Raw genomic sequence first — 27,913 nt, 5'->3', positions numbered from 1 at the left:
TAAATCGGTCGCTATCTTGAACAGTAATGTCAACTTAAAGTTATATACCTCGAAAAAAACACTCGATAGAATTAACAAGTAGAAATATAATAACTATAATTTTTTCAAGTTTCAAAATGAATTTCTATCAAGTAAGGACAGATTCAATCAACTAATTGGATGGAGAATTGACCAACAAATGAAATTTAACATCATCTTCCATTCTCTTCGAGCTAATAGCTCATTCATAACCTAATCGTAATTCTAAGAATCATCACATGATCACCAAAAGCGCCACATGTCAATGTCAAGGCTGGGGTTAGTTTCTAAAAAAAGTAGGACCCCCTAAAACGAAAACATTTGGTATCATCTCCCCCACCGATTCGATGCGATGGTCCCATGCTTTTCTGGCTTTCAATTATTTTTTTTTAGCGACTTCGCCCACGTTTCTGTACACTAGTGCCAATATTGTGAACAGATGGGTATAAACGCGGTTCGTACATTATAAAAGCGTAATTTCAGTGCGAGTGCACACCTCTAGTACTTGAACTTGAATCGAGATCTTATTTATAAATAATTAGCGTTGGAAAGATCACATTGCGAAAAGGTCGACGAACAACATTTCCTTTGGGATAGTTCATAGTGTAATAAACATAGATAGAGGAAGTATACGCAATTTTTACATGTCCCCAACATGGTTAAATTACGTTGTCGGATTGTGATATATTTTCAAATCCACAACTTTACTATATCGTTATTAATGTATATTATATTGAATGAAATATATTTATTTGAGTGATTCCCGATTAAATATGCAAATTTGAATATTTGGAATCCGATATTTTTCCTAATTGTCGAATTTATAATAAGCAGAATATTTATTATTTTCTGTATCTAGCTGCTGAAATCCAAGGTTTGGCAACTTTTGCTCCCCTAGTGTCATCGGTTGTTTCACGTCTATTGGCGCGCTTGAAGTTTGTTTTCTGAATTTCTGATATATTGAGGTATTTATTTCAATATATTTTGAGTTACTTGAGTTATTTTGAGTTGGATTATTCGATTGACATGAATTTTATTTATCCGCAAGATAATCTTGTGGCATTACATTTTAAAAATATGATTTCTGGCATATGACCACCACGGCTGGCTCGGATGTAGTCCAATCTGGACGTCCAATTTTCGATGACTTTTTCCAACATTTGTGGCCGTATATCGGCAATAACACGGCGAATGTTGTCTTCCGCATAGAACAATGACTTTACATAGCCCCACAGAAAGTAGTCTACCGGTGTTAAATCACAGGATCTTGGAGGCCAATTCACGAGTCCAAAACGTGAAATTAGGCGGTCACCAAACGTGTCTTTGAATAAATCGATTGTGGCACGAGCTGTGTGACATGTTGCGCCGTCTTGTTGGAACCACAGCTCCTGGACATCATGGTTGTTCAATTCAGGAATCAAAGAGTTAGTTTATGGCTCTATACCGATCACCATTGACTGTAACGTTCTGGCCATCATCGTTTTTGAAGAAGTACGGACCAATGATTCCACCAGCCCATAAAGCGCACCATACAGTCAGTTTTTCTGAATGTAACGGTGTTTCGACATACATTGAGGATTAGCTTCACTCCAAATGTGGCAGTTTCGTTTGTTGACGTAGCCATTCAACCAGAAGTGCGCTTCATCGCTAAACAAAATAAAAGGGACGTAGTGCGCGATACGTATTCCTCACAGAACCATTATTTTCGAAATAAAATTGCACTATTTTCAAGCGTTGTTCAGCCGTGAGTCTATTCATGATAAATTGCCAAACCAAACTGAGAATAAATCACTTGACAGCTGTTAAATCGGTCGCCATCTTGAACAGTAATGCCAACTTAAAGTTATATATCTCGAAAAAAAAACACCCGTTATTTTGAGTTGTTGTGAAACGTTGATTCACTATGGGACATAAGAAGTGCGGTCTTTGTGGAGAAACTCGCGAATTGAGTGAAATATCGTATCTCTGATATGTTGTCATTTCTACGCGCTTCTTGTCAAATTTGATAGTATATTGGAGACAAAATTTGCTTACTGAAAATGTCATATGCTCCCTCTATCTATGTTTATTAGTCTGAGGTCTAACCTTAACGTTTGCAACTATTTATGGACCAAAACCGAAAGTATACAAATGATAAAAATTATAGAATTCAATAATGAAATCATCAGTCACAACATTCTCGTACTGGGGAAATCAAAAAATGGTCAATAGCACAATATGAATAATGAATTCATTCGAAGAAAATACTTCCAAGTCATTGTATTGAAATGTCATTAAGTCATTGGGCTGTCATGGGTTAATATGAAATAAGTTTCAAAACTTACGTGAGAAAAAAGAATTCTCCATTTCGACTCACTAAAACTTGTATTTAAAACGAAACTATATGAACTTTGAGTGTGTCCTACGATATACGAATCTAGTGGTCCCTAAATCAGATAGCGTACACTGATATCAACGCACTGAATTTTTCATGAGCAAACAATTCATTCGGTCATCGGTATGCATGTTTTATTCAAATACCACATTTGTGAAATGGTTCAATAATAGATTATAAAATTCAAATTTCCAATCACGGTAGGAATATCTATTAATTACTTTGTCAATTGAATTGGGAGTTTGGGCGACCATTGCTTTCCATGCATTTTTCATTGTTTCATCGTAAAGGCCATTCATACAAACGAACGTTTTCGATTATTTCATGAATTGTTTCAATTTATAACCGTTCTATTTGGAATCATCATCAGATAGGCTCCATTTTTTTTTCAATTTTAACTGTATCATTTCCAATGTTATTTTATGGCGTTTTCATTAACCAGGTCTCTTGTCTATTTTTAAGTTTGATGCGAATATCGAAATGTATTCGATAGATACTAACTTATCGATGAGTTGTAAATCTTTAAATAAAGTTCAAGATTTGATGAATATAAAATGTTCAATTACTAACGGGTGTTTTTTTTCGAGGTATATAACTTTAAGTTGGCATTACTGTTCAAGATGGCGACCGATTCAACAGCTGTCAAGTGATTTATTCTCAGTTTGGTTTGGCAATTCATCATGAATAGACTCACGCCTAAACAACGCTTGCAAATAGTGCAATTTTATTTCGAAAATAATGGTTCTGTGCGGAATACGTATCGCGCACTTCGTCAATTTTATTTTGTTTAGCGATGAAGCGCACTTCTGGTTGAATGGCTACGTCAACAAACAAAACTGCCACTTTTGAAGTGAAGCTAATCCTGAAGTGTATATCGAAACACCGTTACATCCAGAAACACTGACTGTTTGGTGCGCTTTATGGGCTGGTGGAATCATTGGTCCGTACTCCTTCAAAAACGATGGTGGCCAGAACGTTACAGTCAATGGTGATCGGTATAGAGCCATAAACTAACTCTTTGATTCCTGAATTGAACAACCATGATGTCCAGAAGCTGTAGTTCCAACAAGACGACGCAACATGTCACACAGCTCGTGCCACAATCGATTTATTGAAAGACACGTTTGGTGACCGCCTAATTTCGTGTTTTGGACCTGTGAATTGGCCTCCAAGATCTTGTGATTTAATACCGCTAGACTTCTTTCTGTGGGGCTATCTAAAGTCATTGGTCTATGCGGATAAGCCACAAACCCTTGACCATTTGGAAGACAACATTCGCCGTGTTATTGCCGATATCTATACGGCCACAAATGTTGGAAAAAGTCATCGAAAATTGGACGTCCAGAATGGACTACATCCGAGCCAGCCGTGGCGGTCATATGCCAGAAATCATATTTAAAATGTAATGCCACAAGATTATCTTGCGGATAAATAAAATTCATGTCAATCGAATAATCCATCGTTGTTTCATTGCAATTTAAAGTTCTATAGCTCTAAAAAAAACACTCTTTAGTACGAAAGCTATTTCTGTTTTTTTCAGAAATAAAGTGTTGGAACAAAAAAATATATAAAATAACTTCATCTCTCGTGCCTCTTTATGGCTCTATGAACCAACATTTGGACTAGAGATTCACGGCTTGGCTTGGGCTAAAATGAGAAGAAACCTTGCATTCTTATTCGCATCTATACTTTCAGATAGAAAGTATAGATGTGAATAAAAAACTTATTCGAAACTCGAAATACAAAGAATCAGAAGAAGAATGAAGAGAACCGAATATGGAAATGAAGTGAGATCACCATTCGCAAAAAAAATAGTCCTTCGACTAGAGCAGAATTTCTAATCGATCTGCTATAAAATAAAACGAGAAATATCCGCTAATTAAAACAAAAATAACGCATACTACATCAAAATATCCCTGTTTGCGCTGGCTTGCTGATCAACGCTGAGTGTCTTGTTAGTATAAATACATTCATCTAAATCGAGAGCGTGGCTCTACGTTGGTGACGTAATACAAGGTGCTTTATATAAATCCGAATCCAATGAATTCCAAATGTGGGTGGATAAGCTAGTCTCAAATATTGGTTTTTTGTATTGCGCAATGCGCCCCTTACGCAAGAATTCGTTTTTCTACCGCAAAACACCTCTTGGACTATTTTTTTTTAAGTTTTTGGAACTTTTGTATAGGGTTTTTCAGTAAGAGGTTTAATTTTCATATAAAAAAGAATATGATTCGAGAGAATTCAATGGATGTTTGTCTAATTGTGAATAGGAAGGTATGCCATTAACAATGGAAAGCCAAATGGCCGCCACAACTAAAGGTTGTTTTTTTTAGAGCTATAGAACTTTAAATTGCAATAAAACAACGATGGATTATTCGATTGACATGAATTTCATTTATCCGCAAGAAAATCTTGTGGCATTACATTTCAAATATGATTTCTGGAATATGACCGCCACGGCTAGCTCGGATGTAGTCCAATCTGGACGTCCAATTTTCGATGACTTTTTCCAATATTTGTGGCCGTACATTGGCAATAACACGGCGAATGTTGTCTTCCAACAACTGTCCAATGTCTTTACATAGCCTCACAGAAAGTAGTCTAGCGGTGTTAAATCACAAGATCTTGGAGGCCAATTCACAGGTCCAAAACGTGAAAATAGGCGGTCACCAAACGTGTCTTTCAATAAATCGATTGTGGCACGAGCTGTGTGATATGTTGCGCCGTCTTATTGGAACCACAGCTCCTGGACATCATTGTTGTTCAATTCAGGAATCAAAAAGTTAGTTTATGGCTCTATACCGATCACCATTGACTGTAACGTTCTGGCCATCATCGTTTTTGACGAAGTACGGACCAATGATTCCACCAGCCCATAAAGCGCACCAAACAGTCAGTTTTTCTGAATGTAACAGTGTTTCGACATACACTTGAGGATTAGCTTCACTCCAAATGCGGCAGTTTTCTTTGTTGAAGTAGCCATTCAACCAGAAGTGCGCTTCATCGCTAAACAAAATAAAAGGGACGTAGTGCGCGATACTTATTCCGCACAGAAGCATTATTTTCGAAATAAAATTGCACTATTAGTAGGCGTTGTTCAGGCGTGACTCTATTTATGATGAATTGCCAAACCAAACTGAGAATAAATTACTTGACAGCTGTTGAATCGGTCGCCATCTTGAACAGTAATGCCAACTTAAAGTTATATACCTCGAAAAAAAACACCCGTTATTTTGAGTTGTTGTGCAACGTTGATTAACTATGGGACATGAGAAGTGCGTTTTTTGTGGAGAAACTCGCGAATTGAGTGAAATATCGTATCACTGATATGTTTTCATTTCTGCGCCCTTCATGTCAAATTTGATAGTTCATGTTGGGGACAAAATTTGCTTTACTGAAAATGACATATGCTCCATCTATCTATGTTTATTACTCTGAGAACGTATACAATTGTTTCAAAATATGAATGGATTTGTGAATTTGTGAAATATTTAAGAAATCAATTGCGCCAACCAAATGGAAGCCAAATTCCTGCCAGTACGTCGTGTGTTCCACCAGGATTTCGTTCGATCAATCAAACAGGCTGAGATACGTTCCTATTCCCATCAGTAAACCGGAATGGTCCGTTTGAGTGGCCATGAACGAACTGGAAAACGAAAGTTTTTTCAATGAGTCCCTCAAACTCTCTGGCAGATCCCGCAATAAAACTTTTTACGAGTGCTGTTATTGGTTTGGGGAAAACCTTGCATATAAAAATTTATTCGAGTATTATCTTTATTCGGCTTTTTATGGAGGTCTAAAAAGGGCCCAATGGTGTTTTATATAGTATATTAAAACTTTGTGATAATGCCGATAAAATTTTCCTTGCGGATGCCACCACTTCGTGCCTACTTACCGATGGGGTGGAAATGGTCCTTGAAATTCAATTGGTGGACCTTTAAACGCGAATTTCCCACGGTTCCACCTGTGCTGAATGGCATTTCCGTGTCCCCTTCTCAACTTGTATGATTTTGGTTATGTTTTTTAGGTTATCGTGAATATTCTACATCGTGGATCGTTTAATAGACCTTGAGAAATTCAATTGGTCATTCAAAACATGTTTTGTCCATCAAAAACCATGCTCATATATGAATTAATTATATTTTTCGAAAAAAGGTCAAGAATTGCTACTTTTTCGGAGCAAATTCATAGCGCAAAATATTTTGTGGTGGGATCCGACTAATTTATTATCGATTGATATGTTAATAATCGGTACCTCTATCTTATCTTCACCATAGTTAATATAATGAGGTGCCGTTTATTACCGTATCAATCGATTATGAATTAGTAGGATTATCAATCGATAATAAATGAGAAGGATTATTGATTGATACATTATTAATCGGCACTCTTCCATTCTCTCCATAATTACTATGATGAGTTACCGATTATAACCGTATCAATCGATAATAAATCTGTAGAATTATCGATTGATACGTTGATAATGAGGAAAAATTCAAGTGGACTCTTCTAGATACAACCTAGATATCCATCGATACAGATTTACAGATATATTATCGATTGATACGGTTATAATCGGTAACTCATCATAGTAATTATGGGGAAGGGAAGAGAGGGGTAACGATTATTAAACTTATCAATCGATAATCGGAATAATTCATTATCGATTGATACGTTTAATAATCGTTACCCCTCTCTTCCCTTCCCCATAATTACTATGATGAGTTACCGATTATAACCGTATCAATCGATAATATATCTGTAAATCTGTATCGATGGATATCTAGGTTGTATCTAGAAGAGTCCACTTGAATTTTTCCTCATTATCAACGTATCAATCGATAATTCTACAGATTTATTATCGATTGATACGTTGATAATGAGGGGAAATTCAAGTCGACCCTTCTAGATACAATCTAGATATCAATCGATAATTCTACAGATTTATTATCGATTGATACGGTTATAATCGGTAACTCATCATAGTAATTATGGTGAAAAGAAGAGGGGGTACCGATTATTAAACTCATCAACCGATAATTCGAATAATTCATTATCGATTGATACGGTAATAATCGGTACCTCATCATAGTGACTATGGTAAAGGGAAGAGATCGATTATTAAACGTATCAATCGATAATAAATCTGTAGAATTATCGATTGATACGTTGATAATGAGGGGAAATCAAGTGGAGTCTTCCAGATACTATCCCCAATGCGAACAGCCATCCTGGCATGTACAAAACTCCGCCGAAACCACTTCCAAACGATTCGGCGAGGGTCCAAAGTGTCATGTCGGAACCTGGCCATTGTCACGCCCGAAACATCAGTTGGAAACGAGGCGGCCATAACGTTCGCAAATTCATAGAATCAGGAAACCGCGGCCGCTTCCCGGATCTGGGCGAAAGTTGTAAAACCTCAATTAAGTGCAAGCTCAGCAGCTGATCCTGGGGGCGTTCGGTCATATAACGTTCGACCGGTCCGGATGATTTCGACCCTCTTGAAAGCTCTCGAAGCCGTCTTCTCGCGTCGCTAGGTGTTACGTATTAAAATTTATACGCTAATACGGCCGCGGCGATCTTCAATTTCTGGTCAGAACTTTGCGTGTAAAATTTGTCGGGCATGGTCGTATCGCAGCTGTACCGTTTACCGGAGGAGATGTTGGTGGAAAATGGCCTGCTGTAGGTTTATGGTTATGTGTTTCGGTCTATCACTTTGAATAGGAGAGATAGATTTTGGTCAGAACCCTATGAGCCATCAGATGATAGCTGGATGTCTCTTGGAGGATGTGTATGGTAACTACAATATGTTATGAAAATAAAGGTTGTTTTTTGAACTCTAAATTGCAATAAAACAAGGATGGATTATTCGATTGACATGAATTTTATTGATCCGCAAGATAATCTTGTGGCATTACATTTTAAATATGATTTCTGGCATATGACCGCCACGGCTGGCTCGGCTGAAGTCCAATCTGGACGTCCAATTTTCGATGACTTTTTCCAACATTTGTGGCCGTATATCGGCAATAACACGGCGAATGTTGTCTTCCAAATGGTCAAGGGTTTGTGGCTTATCCGCATAGACCAATGACTTTACATAGCCCCACAGAAAGTAGTCTAGCGGTGTTGAATCACAAGATCTTGGAGGCCAATTCACACAGGTCCAAAACGGGAAATTAGGCGGTCACCAAACGTGTCTTTCAATAAATCGATTGTGGCACGATCTGTGTGACATGTTGCGCCGTCTTGTTGGAACCACAGCTCCTGGACATCATGATTGTTCAATTCAGGAATGAAAAAGTTAGTAATCATGGCTCTATACCGATCACCATTGACTGTAACGTTCTGGCCATCATCGTTTTTGAAGAAGTACGGATCAATGATTCCACCAGCCCATAAAGCGCACCAAACAGTCAGTTTTTCTTGATGTAACGGTGTTTCGACATACACTTGGGGATTAGCATCACCCCAAATGCGGCAGTTTTGTTAGTTGACGTAGCCATTCAACCAGAAGTGCGCTTCATCGCTAAACAAAAGAAAATGGACGTAGTGCGCGATACGTATTCCGCACAGAACCATTATTTTCGAAATAAAATTGCACTATTTGCAAGCGTTGTTCAGGCGTGAGTCTATTCATGATGAATTGCCAAACCAAACTGAGAATAAATCACTTGACAGCTGTTAAATCGGTCGCCATCTTGAACAGTAAAGCCAACTTGAAGTTATCTACCTCGAAAAAAACACCCATTACTTTATTTTCAAATTCTCATTCGCGTGCAGGAATGTAGCTTTCCGGCACTCTTCCACTTGGAAACCCCTTTTATTCATCTCTTTCTGTTCCAACATCCGAAACAGCAGTAATTCCTGACGTCAGTCCGCCTTCGGGTTGGGAAAAAATCCGCAGTGTATGCGTTGGGTTATCCTTCTCTAATTTAGGACCTTTGTGTTAAGGGCTCTCGCCTCCAGTTAATTCACAATTAAGATAAGAATGATCGCACGCCGAGTTCACCTTCCAGCTCTGATTTACAGCCATACAAGATTAATTCTGACTCATAAATAAAACGGGACTGCCGGTTATCTGATTGTCCTTTGCGAATCCTAGATGTTGTGTGTGCTCCTTGGAGATTACCGGGGACCCCGGGTTAGAAAGAACAGGATGTCTGACTATGCCACCTTTTCTTTCGTCGGTTTCGGGAATTCTCCAAGGACGAAAACGTTGGCTCTTATCTTTGGGGAAGTGGATGTTCTTGCACTTGGAAAGACTGTTGGAAGTGGAATGGGTCAATGAAGAAGATTGAGTCAATACCAAATTTTTTCAATGTTTATATTATTAGATATAGGGTTTTCCAATGAGAGGTTTCATTTTAATAATTAAAAGAAACTAATACTTAACTGGCCAATTGAACAGTCCCCGGTCTGCCATAGTAAAACACATTTTTTTGGCAAAATTCGATTTTATTATTCAAAATAGTTTCCTTCGAGGGCGATACATCGATTCCAACTTTTCGATACCATTTTTGTAGTACGATTTGTCTTTCGCTTCAAAATAGGCCTCAGTTTCGGCGATTATTTCTTCATTGGCGCTAAATTTCTTTCCAGCGAGCATTCTTTTGAGGTCTGAGAACAGGAAAAAGTCGCTGTGGGCCAGATCTGGCGAATACAGTGGATGCAGAAGCAATTCGAAGCCCAATTCATGCAATTTTGCCTTTGCTTTCATTGATTCGTGACACGGCGCATTGTCTTGATGAAACAGCACCTTTTTTTTCTTCAATAGGAGCTGTTTTATAACGAATTCATCCTTTAAACGATCCAATAACGCTATATAATAATCGCTGTTGATGTTCTGGAGGTAATCAATGAATATTATACCTTGCGCATCCCAGAATACTGATGCCATAACCTTGCCAGCTGATTATTGTATTTTTCCTCGCTTTGGATTCGGTTCAGCGTGTGCAGTCTACTCAGCTGACAGTCGATTGGACTGCGGAGTGAAATGATGGAGCCATGTTTCATCCATTGTCACATATCGACGCAAAAATTCTGGTTTATTGTACTCAAACAGCTTCAAATACTGCTCAGAATCATTAACATGTTGTTGCTTTTGATCGATTGTGAGCTCACGCGATATTTTCACTCATGCCGGTCAAAAAGGTGCTTCACAACGATCCAAAAGTGTTTCAGTTTTACTAACTATGACTGCAAATTTGTCACCATTTTTGTAGGAAATGTTAACAATTTCAATGCGTTATTGAAGTGTGCATTCAGTGGCGTCGCTACGGGGTCGGGCCCCCTGAAAATCTTGGCCCTCGTTAAAAAATCCTGGCTTCACCATATTCTTAAGAGCTGGTGACCCCACTGCGTGTTTCGTTCAATTTTTAGTAATGGCATAGTTTTTAATAAGATGCATAGAATCCCTGGCGTGTGCAGTGATTCGATTTTGTTTCAGATTATTTGAGAAAGTCCACCTGTTGCTTTGATGTTCAGCTTCACCAGAGTTCTGTAAGTTGGCGATCTTCAGAAATTTTCGAATTACCGCTATCTGCCTGGCGCCGTTTAAAAATGAAATACTGATTCTAGACTTTACAAACTTTCACAATAAATTACAATTCAGTTCCTATCGAATTTTTAATGTAATATTAATAATTCTATACTCAAAGGTCACGAGAGAAATGTCAAATGTGAACGATGTATGCGCCATCTGAAACAGACGCGATCCCTTGAAATCAAGTAGGTATAAATCTGAAAAATCTCCCGTTTTGTCTGAAAGTTTTACAGGTATAAGTGGACACACCAGGTTTTCTATGCATCTTAGTTTTTACTCATCAAATGTCAAAAGAAGACAGCTTCAAAAGTGACAGTTGACTAGATAGCAGGCTATTCAAAATGTATCCCCTTATTGGAAAACCCTTCATATGAACTTATACGAAGATGTTGAACAGGTAAGGGAAATTCCAAAATATCCCACAGGACCTGCAAAACGCCCAACGATGCGACATCCACAGGACAACCAATATACTAAATTCGTTTCCCGTTGTTTTCGAAACGAAACAAACGCCATTCGTTCCCCCCCTCCTCCACAAACTCGCCATTGTTCCAAGACAAAACTTTGCGAAAGGAAATTTCGTCGACCTGAACTTCAAAGAGTCCTCCTCTAAAAGCTTTGTTCGCGTTCAAGTTTCTCGTCCTGCTCGATACAAAAACCAGAATGCCTTTCAATTTGCGTGCGGAGGAAAACAAGAAAAACTGGGAAAATTAATCCGTCAGATCGGGGAATATCTGTCGGAAATAGAGAGGTAAAGGAAATTGGATCAACAGATGAACCTCCGCCAACGGGATGGCGGCAAACGCACCTCGAATTTCCCATTAATTTTTTCATCATCGGAACGAAAAGTTTTGATATTCGAAAGCGCCAAGTTTTAATCGGATTGGTCTCGCAGCACATGACTGCAATTGAATTTCGAAAACGACGTTAAACGTGTTAGACAGAGGTGCCCTATTAACGCCTTTTGTGTTGCAGCTTTCTAAAGAGTTTTTCATCTATTTTTTTTTCTTTTTTTTTGAAGATTAATAAAAGGTTTTCCAACAGGAATGATACAACTTGAAATGGTCATAATGGCAACACTGTGTATTCTTTTTTGACATTTCTTATGTCATTTGTGTTCAGTAGGTTATGCTATTCAACCCATGGAAAGATATAAACTGCAGTCTGCAAGAACGTTTAGAAAAAATTGAAATGATTTATAGAATTCAGTATTCATTTGTGAATTTTGGGAGAAATTCAGGAAGAATGTCATTCACGACATTATTAAGTCAATTGACTTCCCTGTATAGTAGACTAATTTGAGTGTGGTACTACACAGCTCACGACTTGGTATTTATACAGGATGTCTCTAATTTGATGCCCACTAAAAGCTCAAATCTTCAAGGACCTCCGATCCATTTTTTCGAAATAATAAGATATCAGAAATCAGATAGTAAATATTTTAATTCATTCTGGAATTACAGGGCATTTCTGAAAAACGACTATTTCAATTAATTCGCTTTATCTTGGTTTCCGTTCGAGCTATTCAGAAAATTCTAAAAGGTTTTTTCAGAATTTTTTATAGTATATATTATACCCATAACAGATCATAGGAATTGATTACCGTTTTAGAGGAGAGTCTTACATGGGACACCCTATATTTTTCAACTCAGTTTTTATAGCCGAAGATTTTTCGAAGAGCTTCCTGTTATCAGTTTTTCAAAAATGTCATCCTTTTCAAAGATATTGAGTTTTTCGACTTCATTTATTTGATGGGACACCTTATATATGAATATTTTCCATTCATTTCAAGATTTAATTCATTCTGTCATTTGCATCATTGTATTAGGGTGTTCCGTTTAAAAAACAAGAACTCTCTTCTATATCTCTGAAATGATAATTAATTATTGAGAAAAAAAGGTTTTAGACTTTGTCGAATATCTCGAACAGATCCATATAGATGAAACAGTAGTTTTCAGAAACGCCCTGTAACTCGAGAATGAATCAAGATATCTATGATCTGCTTTCTGATAATATATCAGAAAGCATTTTATCATTTCGAAAATAGAGATCTTGGGTCCTTAAAGATTTTTTTCTCCGAGTACTCAAGATGCTTTCGGTGAACATCGAATTCGGGACACCCTGTACTCTTGTATCATGTAATAATGAAAATTCACTTGTCAAATTTGTCTATAATAAGAAACAAGATGAATATTGAGTCAATCAACCGAATAATTTATGATTCCATTCGATCAATGATTTCATTTACACGACTGACCATTGGCAAAAAAAAATGACCAACAATGAATCACACACTTTTAAATCTAGGACCAAATTGGAAAGCGTGAAAAACGCGTCCCATTGAAAATCGAAGTGGACAACGTACTCGATATTGTGTTAATTAAAAAAAACCAGTTGCACCAACTGGCATATCGACACGCCTCTGGTCTGGTAATTCAATTGTGTAAACTTTTGTCAACGCAGAATTACGGAATTTTCTTTTTTGCTAGTGTTTTTTAATTACTTAGCGCTGGTTATGGTAATTCGCAGGAGCAGCCAACAGCAGCGCAGCTATTCAGTTTTCGGTTTTATTACAGTTAATAACTTCAATGGGGTGTCTGCGTAGAATTATACAAATTCAGAATTACCATAGCGAGACCAGCCTCCCTTTTGGTCATTTCGTTCATTATATATCTAATTTTTGTTTTGTCACTTATCCATTATTAAAGGTTTGAGTTCTCCGATAGAATCCTGCACATAAATGGGCTTGAAATAATGATTATTATTTAATTTCAATGTAAAATGCGGAAAGCACAGTCGTACAGTTAAGAACTTTCGAATGCACGTTCATTCATACCCTAATTTCATCCTTGGAGGCGCAGAATTGTACATAACTACATGTGATCTTCTAGAATGCAATTGATGCTTGGATGAATGACAGCTCAAATGCTCTAGATGATATTCTATGTTTTCACAGCTCAAAATTTTCCACCAGTTTCACTATTGTCGGCCGAGAAGGTGCTTCAGGACGATCCAAAAGTTATTTAGTTTTGCGAACTGTGATTGCAAGAAACTTCAGTGTTATATCTTCAAAAGTGACAACTTCCCAGATAGAGTGCTATTGAAAATTAAACCTTCTTCTTCTTCTATTAGACCTTCATTTTATTTTGTTTAGCGATGAAGCGCACTTCTGGTTGAATGGCTACGTCAACAAACAAAACTGCCACATTTGGAGTGAAGCTAATCCTCAAGTGTATGTCGAAACACCGTTATATCCAGAAAAACTGACTGTTTGGTGCGCTTTATGGGCTGGTGGAATCATTGGTCCGTACTTCTTCAAAAACAATGATGGCCTGAACGTTACAGTCAATGGTGATCGGTATAGAGCCATGATTACTAACTTTCTCATTCCTGAATTGAACAACCATGATGTCCAGGAGCTGTGGTTCCAACAAGACGGCGCAGCATGTCACACAGCTCGTGCCATAATCGATTTATTGAAAGACACGTTTGGTGACCGCCTAATTTCCCGTTTTGGACCTGTGAATTGGCCTCCAAGATCTTGTGATTCAACACCGCTAGACTACTTTCTGTGGGGCTATTAAAGTCATTGGTCTATGCGGATAAGCCACAAACCCTTGACCATTTGGAAGACAACATTCGCCGTGTTATTGCCGATATACGGCCACAAATGTTGGAAAAAGTCATCGAAAATTGGACGTCCAGATTGAACTACATCCGAGCCAGCCGTGGCGGTCATATGCCAGAAATCATATTTAAAATGTAATGCCACAAGATTATTTTGCGGATAAATGAAATTCATGTCAATCGAATAATCCATCGTTGTTTTATTGCAATTCAAAGTTCTATAGCTCTAAAAAAAACACCCTTTATATTGAAGCAAAAATCCTCATGCGTAATTTCATGCAAAATTACATGAATACGCATTTGATTGGATAATTCATGTTTATCATGGTTTTTTACAATTATTTACACTTTATCAAGTATGACTCACTTCAATTTAAAATTAAGGTTGAATCCATTGAGTGTTATGGTTTCACCTCAGTTTGAAACGGAAAAATGTTTATAACGTATTCATTAATTACATTCTACGTTAGGCGCCTACTGTCCTAAAAATAACCATAGCCTAGACTAGATACTATGAAATCATTAGGAGCTACATATGGTACAGTCATCACAGAAAATGTATTTCGGATTATTTATTGCCAGACAGTTGTAGGTCCTTGAAAATATTCACATTGTGTTGAATCAGTATTACTTTTTCTTTAATTTGAGAACTGCGTTCATTTCGGAAAACATTTCAAAAAGAAAATAGAGATTGTCGAAATTTTTCTTACGGTTAAGGTAGCCAACAATACGCTATATTCACACTGAGTTTGGGCGTTACTTGTCACTTAGTTTATTCGCAACATACCTTGAAGTATTCCCGACCGAAAACTCAACTAAGTTCATCGAACAACCGCCAAATCATCCTGATATGGCTCCGATCGATATTTTTCGTTTTCAGCCGATAGACGACATAATAAAGAATTCAAAGAGATCACAGAAAATGTTCTGATGACTGAAATAAAATTTTGTGTTAGAGCCGATGTATTTTGTTACTAAACGATTGTTTGTTTGCGATATAGCGTGGCTCTTGTGTTCTTACCAGAATCGCCTCGTAGTTTAAACTAGCAGCTCTCTACATAGAAAAAGATTCACGCTTCCCGTGTTGTCCAACTTCTCCTACCTCAAGATGATCCGAACGAAAAAAAAAATTCACACCACTCCAAATTGAATGCGTACTTTTCAACGTGCCGTCACTTTCACATCTACAGCGCACTAGCACTCATGGAAAGTTCGCAACGCATCCATCCATTCGACTTGAATACACTGCAGAATCTCATTACAGGGTCAAGTGCTGTATTTGAATGAATCCGTCAAAGCGGCCATGTGTTTTTATGTGTGTCAAATGAATTCCACTAATAATTGAAGACAGACATCGTGAGCTGGTCTGATCGCGTATACGCGGGTACAGTGTTTGAAGCTTGCTCGCCAATGACGCTATTGTTGAAAGATTGTCCGACGAGAAGGACCATAAACTGTTCGATGTAATTAAAGCAAGTTTTTTACTTTCTATAATGCTGTAACTACCAAACATTGGATATTAGCATTATGAGGTTTACATCTTGTAATAGCTCTGTTTTGAACTTATTTCAAGTTCATCTTCAGACACTGAAGATTCTATAAATGTTACAAAGTACTTATATGAATTCAGGTATAAAAAGTGATAGGAAAAACCAAAAATATGCTATAAAATTTGGTAAAGAAGTATAAAACGTTTTTGACCGCTAAGCAAAAGTTTAGGAGTTCAGGTATTATTAAAGGATGTTTTTTTTAGAGCTATAGAACTTTGAATTACAATAAAACAACGATGGATTATTCGATCGACATGAATTTTATTTATCCGCAAGATAATCTTGTGGCATTACATTTTAAATATGATTTCTGGCATATGACCGCCACGGCTGGCTCGGATGTAGTCCAATCTGGACGTCCAATTTTCGATGACTTTTTCCAACATTTATGGCCGTATATCGGCAATAACACGGCGAATTTTGTCTTCCAAATGGTCAAGGGTTTGTGGCTTATCCGCATAGACCAATGACTTTACATAGCCCCACAGAAAGTAGTCTAGCGGTGTTAAATCATAAGATCTTGGAAGCCAATTCACAGGTCCAAAACGTGAAATTAGACGGTCACCAAACGTGTCTTTCAATAAATCGATTGTGGCACGAGCTGTGTGACATGTTGCGCCGTCTTGTTGGAGCCACAGCTCCTGGACATCATGGTTGTTCAATTCAGGAATGAAAAAGTTAGTAATCATGGCTCTATACCGATCACCATTGACTGTAACGTTCTGGCCATCATCGTTTTTGAAGAAGTACGGACCAATGATTCCACCAGCCTATAAAGCGCACCAAAGAGTCAGTTTTTCTGGATGTAACGATGTTTCGACATACACTTGAGGATTATCTTCACCTTTAATGCGGCAGTTTTGTTTGTTGACGTAGCCATTCAACCAGAAGTGCGCTTCATCGCTAAACAAAATGAAATGGATGTAGTGCGCGATACGTATTCCGCACAGAACCATTATTTTCGAAATAAAATTGCACTATTTGCAAGCGTTGTTCAGGCGTGAGTCTATTCATGATGAATTGCTAAACCAAACTGAGAATAAATCACTTGATAGCTGTTACATCGGTCGCCATCTTGAACAGTAATGCCAACTTAAAATTATATATCTCGAAAAAAAACACCCGTTATTTAAACGTAGTTCCACAATACCCTGGAAATTACTCCTGACCGAATAACTTTTAGTTCACCAGCACTCAAAAATAAAGTTCATAGATATGGGAATACTTCCGCCATTTCCACAGATAACGCGATTACTGTGCCGGAAATTTTCCGTTCCACTCAGAGGAGTGCGGGCACAAGAAAGAACCCGGAAAAGAATACCCTCCTCCAGGTTTATTCAACCTAGGTAGGAAATTCAAATGGGCAAACACTGTAGGTAAATAACAGTCGGCATTTTCCCCGGAATTTTCTCGACGGTGTTTAACTTTCCGGGGATAGTGGCCCGGTCGTTCTTTTTGTTTCACGTACTTCGTTTTCGGGTGATTACCCGCAAATGAAGAATTTCGAACGGAGATGAGACTAAAGTTCCGGGGAGGGCGCATTAAATGAAGTTCGCTCATTGAATTCCAAAACTGTTCGGGCGCCGAGATACAATCGGCCGAAGTTTTATACCGATTGTAAAATCGGCGAATGGGAATCCGAACTCGAAGTGGACCAGTGGGAGGATCGCGAGTAATGAATTTTTATGCGATCCCGCTGATCCTTACTGCATGCATTGAAATGGGGTGTACGTAATTTGGGTTTATTATATTCGATAAAGTACCTATTGTAACGATGGAGCCATCTACGCTACTGGTTTCTTTCGAGAGAAGGCTGGAATTGTAGTTTAGAAGGATCGGACTCGTTCAAGTTCTTTATAACGGGTGTTTTTTTTCGAGGTATATAACTTTAAGTTGACATTACTGTTCAAGATGGCGACCGATTTAACAGATGTCAAGTGATTTATTCTCAGTTTAGTTTGGCAATTCATCATGAATAGACTCACGCCTGAACAACGCTTGCAAATAGTGCAATTTCATTTCGAAAATAATGTTTCTGTGCGGAATACGTATCGCACACTACGTCCATTTTATTTTGTTTAGCGAGGAAGAGCACTTCTGGTTGAATGGCTACGTCAACAAACAAAACTGCCGCGTTTAGAGTGAAGCCAATCCTCAAGTGTATGTCGAAACACCGTTACATCCAGAGAAAGTGACTGTTTGGTGCGCTTTATGGGCTGGTGGAATTATTGGTCCGTACTTCTTCCAAAACTATGATAGCCAGAACGTTACAGTCATTGGTGATCGGTATAGAGCCATGATTACTAAAATTTTCATTACTGAATTGAACAACCATGATGTCCAGGAGCTGTGGTTCCAACAAGACGGCGCAACATGTCACACAGCTCGTGCCACAATCGATTTATTGAAAGACACGTTTGGTGACCGCCTAATTTCACGTTTTGGACCTGTAAATTGGCCTCCAAGATCTTATGATTTAACACCGCTAGACTACTTTCTGTGGGGCTATGTAAAGTCATTGGTCTATGCGGATAAGCCACAAACTCTTGACCATTTGGAAGACAACATTCGCCGTGTTATTGCCGATATACGGCCACAAATGTTGGAAAAAGTAATCGAAAATTGGACGTCCAGATTGGACTACATCCGAGCCAGCCGTGGCGGTCATATGCCAGAAATCATATTTAAAATGTAATGCCACAAGATTATCTTGCGGATAAATAAAATTCATGTCAATCGAATTTTACGATATTTTCTCTGAATGAAAAATTCACCACGCCAACTCTGTTTCTGGACACCCCTGTCGATCACAACAGCCACATAAAAATAAAAGCCCGATCTCGAAGAAGTAAAATCGAAAATCCCCGATGAGAACCTGAATAAAAATTCGGCGGACGAATACCAGCAGTGCATTTATTAGAACAAATTAGCCTGTGAAGTGTCGGATCACAGAAGTACTTAAATTTTAATTATTTTCCGCCACCCGACTACAAAATAGGGCTTTATTGCCTTTTCTTCGGATCGTCCCCAGGTTTTAATTATGCCTCGGTGCCGCGTTGCAACGCTTACTTCGCATGGTGGCCAACGTTGAAACGACGAAGATCCCTGTTTTTTTCTCTCGAGTTGGCGTTAATTAAAACAAATCGAGAATAATGGACCGAAGGTGTTAAATCGCCCGAAGAAGAGGATAAAAGCGAAATGAGCGATGCGCAGGCAGCGCCATGCTTTATTTCAGGAGTAACGGCAACAACGGAGATCTTTTAATTTCGCCATTTTATTCTTGTACTGTTGAACTTGTTCGTTTATACACATTTGGTTTCGTTTACTGGCGTTTTTTACTATTTTTATGTGTGCCACTGATCGAAACGACTGATAGTCCGAGAGAGCAAAGCCTGGAGAATACGCCGGAAGGGGTAGGATTTTCCATTGCAACGTTTCCAAGTAAGTCTTTGCCACTTTCGCAACATGGGGTCGAGCATTGCCATGCTGTAAAATCACTTTATCATGTCTTTCGTTGTGTTGCGGCAATTTGTCTTTCAATGCTCTGCTCGAACGCATTAATTGCGTTCGATAATGATCGCTTGTGATTGTTTCAGTCGGTTTCAACAACTCATATAACACTACGCCGAGCTGGTCTCACCAAATACCGAGCATGACCTTGAAACCGTGAATATTCGGTTTGGCCGTCGACGTGGAAATATGGCCGAGATATCCCCATGATTTTCTGCGCTTGGTATTATCGTAATGAACCAATTTTTCAACTCCAGTCACAATGCAATGCAGAAATCCTTTCCGTCTTTGCCTTGCAAGCAGCTGTTCACGAGCAGACAAACGCCGTTCAATATTTCTCGGCTTCAACTCGTACGACACCCAATTTCCTTATTTCTGAATCATTTCTATGACTTTAAGGCGTTTTGAAATGGCTTATTGAGTCACTCCTAATGATCCTGACAATTCTTGTTGCGTTTGTCACGAGTCTTGATCAAGTAATGCCTCCAATTCTGCATTTTTGAAAACTTTCTCTCTTCCACCGCCGTGCAGGTCTTCGACGTCAAAATCACCGTTCTTGAAGCGTTGAAACCACTCTCGGCACGTTCTTTCACTCATAACGCCCTCACTATAGGTATTTGAGAGCATTCGATGAGCCTCAGCCGCAGATTTCTTCATATTAAACCAGAAAATTAAAACCTTCCGCAAATGACGAGAATTTGGCTCGTAAGCAGACATGTTTAATCGAGAATAACTTTATGATGCAGACATAAATCGACTTATATTTCGATTGCGTTATGTTTACAAATACCTGAGCTCATTGTGTGACATCTACGATCCATTTATTTCGATTACCACTTACCGCTACAGCCTTGTATTGCAAAGCGGCGTTGTACACCTAATATGAATGAAAATGTGTAAGTTTGAATATTCATGTCAAACTTAATCATGATTAAGTTTGACATCCGTATGTACCCTTATCGTTCTCGGCTCAAAAATCGTTCAGGGAACGAGCGCCCAAAAAAAAACAATGCCGAAAGCGTGAGCTGCCTCTCCACTCCCAACTATTGGGGTAAATAAAATATCGCAGCGATATAGGAAAAGCAGGCTTGCAAGTATTAATCTTGTGAATCCACTTGGTCATAACTAATCGTTCCGACAAAGCCACATGTCAAGCATACAAGAAGTTTCTTCGGTAAACTCCAAGTTTCACATTATTCGCAATGAAGCCTAATTGGGGTACGCCATTATTCAATTTGGGGTAATTGAAATATTGTCCACTAGAGCAATAGCCTCCCATTAGGTATGAGAACTTGGCGCAAAGATAATAAGGGAAGGTAGAAATGTAACAGTAACATTGTCAAGAGGCTTTTTGATAATGAAAATTGGTGGGATATTTGATCGGAAGTATTCTATCTGAAAGTATTGGTGCTTCGTTATCTTCAATTTTTGGTCGAAATTGATTTCTTTGTTTCTGGGGCAAATCCGTTCATTCTGCCATTGTGACTTGAGGAAAAAATGTATAAACTCGTACAGAAGGCTCATTCTAACAATCGTTCAATCAAAAACTATCCAGGAAATGGAGAGTTTTCCTCAACTCGTGGAAGAAAATCAGTGCTTACTGCACTTGTAACGGGTGTTTTTTTTTGAAGTATATAACTTTAAGTTGGCATTACTATTCCAGATGGCTACCGATTTAACAGCTATCAACTGATTTATTCTCAGTTTGGTTTGACAATTTATTATGAATAGACTCACGCCTGAACAACGCTTGCAAATAGTGCAATTGTATTTCGAAAATAATGGTTCTGTGCGGAATACGTATCGCGCACTACGTCCATTTTATTTTGTTTAGCGATGAAGCGCACTTCTGTCGAAACACCGTTACATCCAGAAAAACTGACTGTTTGGTGGGCTTTATGAGCTGGTGGAATCATTGGTCCGTACTTCTTCAAAAACGATTATGGCCAGTTAGTTGGCCATGTTGAAAAAAGTCATCGAAAATTGGACGTCCAGATTGGACTACATCCGAGCCAGCCGTGGCGGTCATATGCCAGAAATCATATTTAAATTGTAATGCCACAAGATTATCTTGCGGATAAATAAAATTCATATCAATCGAATAATCCATCCTTGTTTTATTGCAATTTAAAGTTCTATAGCTCTAAAAAAAACACCCTTTACAAGCCAAGTAACTTGACATTTCAACCAACTACTTGACTGGAAAATCAAGCTCGTGAAAATTACATACTTCAGCTTGACTTGACTTGATATATTTATTGCTTGACTTAATATCAAGCTACTTGATATTACTTGAGCTTGATTTTTGAGGATTTTTTATCAACGCCATCATCTTCAGCTCCTGCTGAAAGAGCTGCTCTTACAGTTACAAAAATCAAGTCAAGCTCAAGCCAAGTAGCTTAAAAATCAAGCCGAGCCATGAATCCCTTACTACGGTTGCCTTTTATGCGATATCAGGAATGATTGGTGGAAAAATGTTTAATTCTCAACTTCTTTTTTGCAGTGCTATGAAAATTCTCCTACAAAAACTTCCCAGACCATGGATAGTAGACGAAAAGAAGGATGATGGTTACACCGCCCTTCATTTAGCTGCGCTCAACAACCATGTGGAAGTAGCTGAACAGCTTGTCCTTAACGGTAAAGCCAACATGGATCTTCAGAATGTTAATTTGCAGACCGCTCTTCATCTTGCTGTCGAGCGACAACATACTCAAATTGTCAGGGTGAGTACACAATTTGGTCAAGCTGTTAAATTATCTTCATTCGAGGTAGAGTGCCTCAACTTTCAACCGGTCTGTAGACTATAATCACATAGCTAAAGCTCTATGCTGACCAAACTACGCTGAGATCCCTGGAATCGTGTTGTCAGGGGTCTCTGCTGAATGCCGTAACACCATAAAGCAACTGGCCAGAGGAAATAAGGTGACTCTACTATGAGTACCAGGGCACTGTGGGGTTGAAGGAAATAAAAGAGCTGATGAACTTGCAAAGAGTGCATCAAGGTTAACACCTGCTGGACCTGAGCCTTTCTGTGGGATAGGAAAAGACCAATATAAAGCTGCGGTCCAGCTATGGGAGTTGAACAGCAGGACAATCCACTGGGCTAACACTCCTAGACTTGTTCAGGCAAAGAAATTCGTGAAGATTTCACCTACCTACGCCAAAAAGCTCCTGAAGCTGTCGCGAGCCGAGCTTCGGGTGATGGTGGGACTGCTGACGGGGCACTGTCGGTACAAACATCATTTGTACCGTATGGGAAAGTCAGCAGACTAATTTGCAGGCTCTGTGGATCGGAAGCAGAAACAGCCGAACACTTGGTATGCAAGTGTCCGGATATGGCTGGCATAAGAACCATTCACATGGGTAAGCCGGTCTGGATACCAGAGAGGTAACGGCCAAGGTCCCTAAGGAGGTTGTCAATTTTATTAACGTCATTGACGACCTCCCTGGGTTTCTATGAATGAGTAGGGTAGTGAACAAAAGATCTGCAAGGTCGCAGTTCCCGGAAGGCTTACCGAACCAAAACGACCCCAGTTCAAAAAATAATAATAATAATTATACCCCATGGGCAAAATTTACAGAATTTGCAAATCAAGAATTTCATTGCTCAATAGCTTCCACCCATTTTTGAGGACCCTTTAAAATGTAGGATCTAACCATGGCGCAACCTATATCAACAATCCTTATATATTTCAGCTTCTCGTACGCGAAGGTGCCAATTTGAACATCGCAGACAAGGACGGCGATACACCCCTGCACGAAGCTCTCCGTCACCACACCCTCTCTCAGCTGCGTCAACTGCAAGATGTCCAGGACGTCGGCAAGCTGCTGATGGGCCTGGGCACCCAGGGCTCGGACAAGAAGTCCTCGGCGAGCATCGCCTGCTTCCTGGCCGGCAACGGTGCAGACCTGACGATCAAGAACAAGAAGGGACAGGCTCCCTTGGACCTCTGCCCCGACCCCAACCTTTGCAAGACGCTGACCAAGTGCCACAAGGAGAAGCAGAGCGGCGAGATGGAGATGGGTCCCAACCAGAACAGCAACCACCAGAGCAACACGACCAACGTCACTTCCACCCTGGATGAGTGCCTGGTCTGCTCGGACGCCAAGAGGGATATTCTGTTCCAACCGTGCGGACATGTCTCCTGTTGTGCAAGCTGTGCTCCGAGGGTCAAGAAGTGCCTCATCTGTCGGGATTCCGTCATCAACAGGATCAAGGTTAGTTTTTTTCTAGTTAGGTAGTTTTTCTTTGAATAGGCACAACTGTTGATTGAGTGTTATCTGTAGCTTAGTTTTCTCACACATTTTGTCTATTTCACGATGACAGTAGATTCAGCAGGCATTGTGCTACCAGAAATTCCTTTCAGTGCCACACCGCACAATTGAAAAATGTAGAGCATACACAAAACAAATTCAATTTCAAGGGACCCGTATAATTTGATATCAAAATTATAATATTTGACTTATCCCAATTGCAGACAACCCTGAAACATCATCCTGTTTCATGATTAACAGTCAAGTTGACATCGATTGTCCCATAACCTCTTAAAAATTACTTATCCTGACGTCTAATGTCAAATAATATTGTGAATCATGACCAACCTCCAATAAGGAACTAAAGGGTGTTTTTTTTTTAGAGCTATAGAACTTTAAATTGCAATAAAACAACGATGGATTATTCGATTGACATGAATTTTATTTATCCGCAAGATAATCTTGTGGCAATACATTTTAAATATGATTTCTGACATATGACCGCCACGGCTGGCTCGGATGTAATTCAATCTGGACGTTCAATTTTCGATGACTTTTTCCAACATTTGTGGCCATATATCGGCAATAACACGGCGAATGTTGTTTTCCAAATGGTCAAGGGTTTGTGGCTTATCCGCATAGACCAATGACTTTACATAGCCCCACAGAAAGTAGTCTGGTGGTGTCAAATCACAAGATCTTGGAGGCCATTTCACAGGTCCAAAACGTGAAATTAGGCGGTCACCAAACGTGTCTTTCAGTAAATCGATTGTGGCACGAGCTGTGTGACATGTTGCGCCTACTTGTTGGAACCACAGCTCCTGGACATCATGGTTGTTCAATTCAGGAATGAAAAAGTTAGTAATCATAGCTCTATACCGATCACCATTGACTGTAACGTTATGGCCATCATCGTTTTTGAAGAAGTACGGACCAATGATTCCACCAGCCCATAAAGCGCACCGAACAGTCAGTTTTTCTGGATGTAACGGTGTTTCGACATACACTTGAGGATTAGCTTCACTCCAAATGCGGCAGTTTTGTTTGTTGGCGTAGCCATTCAACCAGAAGTGCGCTTCATCGCTAAACAAAATAAAATGGACATAGTGCGCGATACGTATTCCGCGCAGAACCATTATTTTCGAAATAAAATTGCACTATTTGCAAGCGTTGTTCAGGCGTGAGTCTATTCATGATGTATTGCCAAACCAAACTGAGAATAAATCACTTGACAGCTGTTAAATCGGTCGACATCTTGAACAGTAATGTCAACTTGAAGTTATATACCTCGAAAAAAAAACACCCATTATAATACCACTTTGTTCATTAATTCTATGTCGTGGATTTCGAAAGATTCATCAGTTGTTGATTATTTCACAAACTATAGCGTGTAATCTGAAATTTCAATCATTTTCGTGTAATCTGCCAGTAAGGCAAGATACTGACTTGAAATTTTAGTATGTTATAGATCAACACTTCATCTACAAAAAAACATTTATATTTCATGAGTATGTTACCTACATTTTCAGAGTAAAAAATGTTTTTCTCAGAACCTAATTTTCACCAATTTTTTATTTCAATTTCAGATAGAGGAATGTCTCGTGTGCTCGGACAAAAAAGCTAATGTGCTTTTCAAACCTTGCGGACATATGAGCGTGTGCGATAGCTGCTCGCAAATAATGAAAAAATGCGTACTGTGCCGTTCCCAAATCGAGCTGATGGTACCGATGACCGTCTGCAGCGGTGGCCTGGGTACCATCTCCGAAGTTAAGGCCGATATCGAGGAAGACGTGAAACCATCGACCAGTGAAGGCAATCCGGCCCGTGGACCACTGATGAACAACGGCGGAAGGGACATGTTCAACACGAACGACATACAGAAACTGCAGCAGCAACTTCAAGATATCAAGGAACAGGTATATTTTGCGATTATCATCTGTCTAACAACCCGGTTCAAGATGAAAAGAAGATGCATACAATGTATTCTATGCATCTTGCTTGAATTGATCAAGCACTATGTGCTTGTCGCAACCATAGAAATACACAAGGGCATTCAAATTATTCTAGCTCCAATTCTATAGCGTTAACATTTTTGACAAATCCTTTTTTATTTTGAAGTTAGATAACAATGAGTAAAGCACTAATGTGAAGTAATTCATAGGTTTGCAACCGCTCGCCTCCTTCAAAATCAGCTTGAGCAAACTCATGGTGTGCAAATTAGCACTCAGACAATAAGAAATCGTCTCAGAGAATATGATTTAAGGCCTCGTGTCGCGGCAAGAGGCCCAGCTCTTACCCCAGCCCATCGAAGGGCGCGTTTGGATTTTGCGAGAGAGCATATTCATTGGGAAGAGGCTGATTGGGAAAGAGTTCTCTTCACAGATGAGTCTAGATTCTGCCTCTACCGTTGTGATCGACGTTCCCTTGTATACAGACGTCCACATGAAAAATATGCTCAGTGCAATTTCCTGAATACTACTGGTTTCGGGGGAGGATCGATTATGGTATGGGGTGGAATATCTTTGACTGCTCGCACAGACCTAGTGGTCGTTGATAATGGAGCTATGAATGCTGATAGGTATATAAGGAACATTCTTGAAGAGCATGTAGTGCTATTTGCCCCCATACATTGCCTAAAATTTCATTTTTATGGACGATAATGCCAGACCCCATCGTGCGCGGATCGTTCAGGAGTACCTTGAAGAGGTTGAAGTCTCTCGAATGGAATGGTCAGCAAGAAGTCCAGATCTTAATCAGATTGAGCAGGTTTGGGACAACCTCAATAGAAGGCTGAGAAGTTCAGAAAATCATCCAGCTACTCTTAATGACTTAGGAATCCAACTCAGAGAAATCTGGGAAGGATTAGATCAGAACATTTTAAGATCACTCATTTTGAGTATGAACCGTCGTTGCCGAGCTGTAATTAACGCAAGGGGTGGAAGTACCAAGTATTAAATCACTTATCAGCATTCCAGTATTTTGAAAATTGTTTATTTTTCTTCTTTCACATAAGATTCGCTGAAATCCGGAATTTTTCTTACATTTAATGTGTCTTGTTTCGTTCAAAACCTTTCCGAGAGAACATAAAAAATAAGTTATAAAGTCAATGTAGAGTTAACTTTCATTAAAAGTGAGATTTTCAGAATGTGCGTTAATTTTTTTGCACAGTGTATTTACCAGATTTTTAATGTTAGTGTGTTTACTCCTGTTGCATTATATATTTTTTTTAGACGATGTGCCCCGTTTGTCTTGACCGCTTGAAGAACATGATATTTCTGTGTGGACATGGTCTATGTCAGATGTGTGGAGACCAGATGACAGAATGCCCCATTTGCCGAAAAGCTGTTGAGAAAAGGATACTGCTCTACTAGTTATAGTTTTCTTTTAAATTTTTCTTATAAGGTTAACATTGATTTCGTTATTCATTAAGTAGGATTGTTTCTTGTCATGTTGGATAAGTTTTAGGAATTAACTAAATGTTGTTTCAATAATTTCAAATGCTCATGTGTGAACTTATTTGTTATTTCTTCGAAAATAGCAAAGTATTTCTGATAGAATAAAAATTTGTATTTCTTTTTTTATGATAATGTTTGTTACTTTGAAGTATTGAAATTTGGACTATTGACTTATTATAATCGAATTGTTTCAACTTGCATTAGGAAATTGTTAATGTTCATTATATCCCTAACTATTTTCCTCATCTTAGTTTTAATAAGGTTCTATTTTAATTTATAGCAATTTTTTTTGGAAAATTAATCATCTATACTATAATCATTGCTCATTAATGTTATCTTTTTTTTCTTATGCCTCATTAGAAATGCTAAATTGTTAACTTTAGTTTCAACTAAAAATATATTCACTGCTTTAATCAAAAAACTCAACTGAAAAAGAGAATATTGTATAACTGAATTTGTATGGTTCAATATGTATACCAGTTTGTGGAATGTATGTTTTTGATCAATAAAGAATTAAATAAGCAACAATCTCATTGAATTAATTAGAACAGTCATTTAACCGAAATTCTCAATAAAAAAT

The 27,913-nt window shown here is 38.7% G+C and overlaps 1 protein-coding gene across 1 annotated transcript in view; it reads left to right on the top strand.

The window, feature by feature from the left end:
- LOC123678580 (E3 ubiquitin-protein ligase MIB1) overlaps positions 1–27,861 on the top strand; it is a 410,823-nt gene extending 382,962 nt beyond the window's left edge. Inside the window, exons 6-9 of the mRNA XM_045615691.1 lie at positions 22,128–22,347; positions 23,321–23,842; positions 25,465–25,794; positions 27,109–27,861. Of these exons, the coding sequence (XP_045471647.1) occupies positions 22,128–22,347; positions 23,321–23,842; positions 25,465–25,794; positions 27,109–27,249 (1,213 nt within the window). The 3' untranslated portion in view covers positions 27,250–27,861. The remainder of the gene's footprint in view (positions 1–22,127; positions 22,348–23,320; positions 23,843–25,464; positions 25,795–27,108) is intronic.
- The last annotated feature ends 52 nt before the right edge of the window (positions 27,862–27,913 follow it).

Source organism: Harmonia axyridis, chromosome 4 (genome assembly GCF_914767665.1).
Source record: "Harmonia axyridis chromosome 4, icHarAxyr1.1, whole genome shotgun sequence".
In the NCBI taxonomy this organism is placed as follows: Eukaryota; Metazoa; Arthropoda; class Insecta; order Coleoptera; family Coccinellidae; genus Harmonia; species Harmonia axyridis.
The sequence above is the reverse complement of the archived record's forward strand: the minus strand, read 5'-3'. Positions and strand labels throughout refer to the sequence as shown.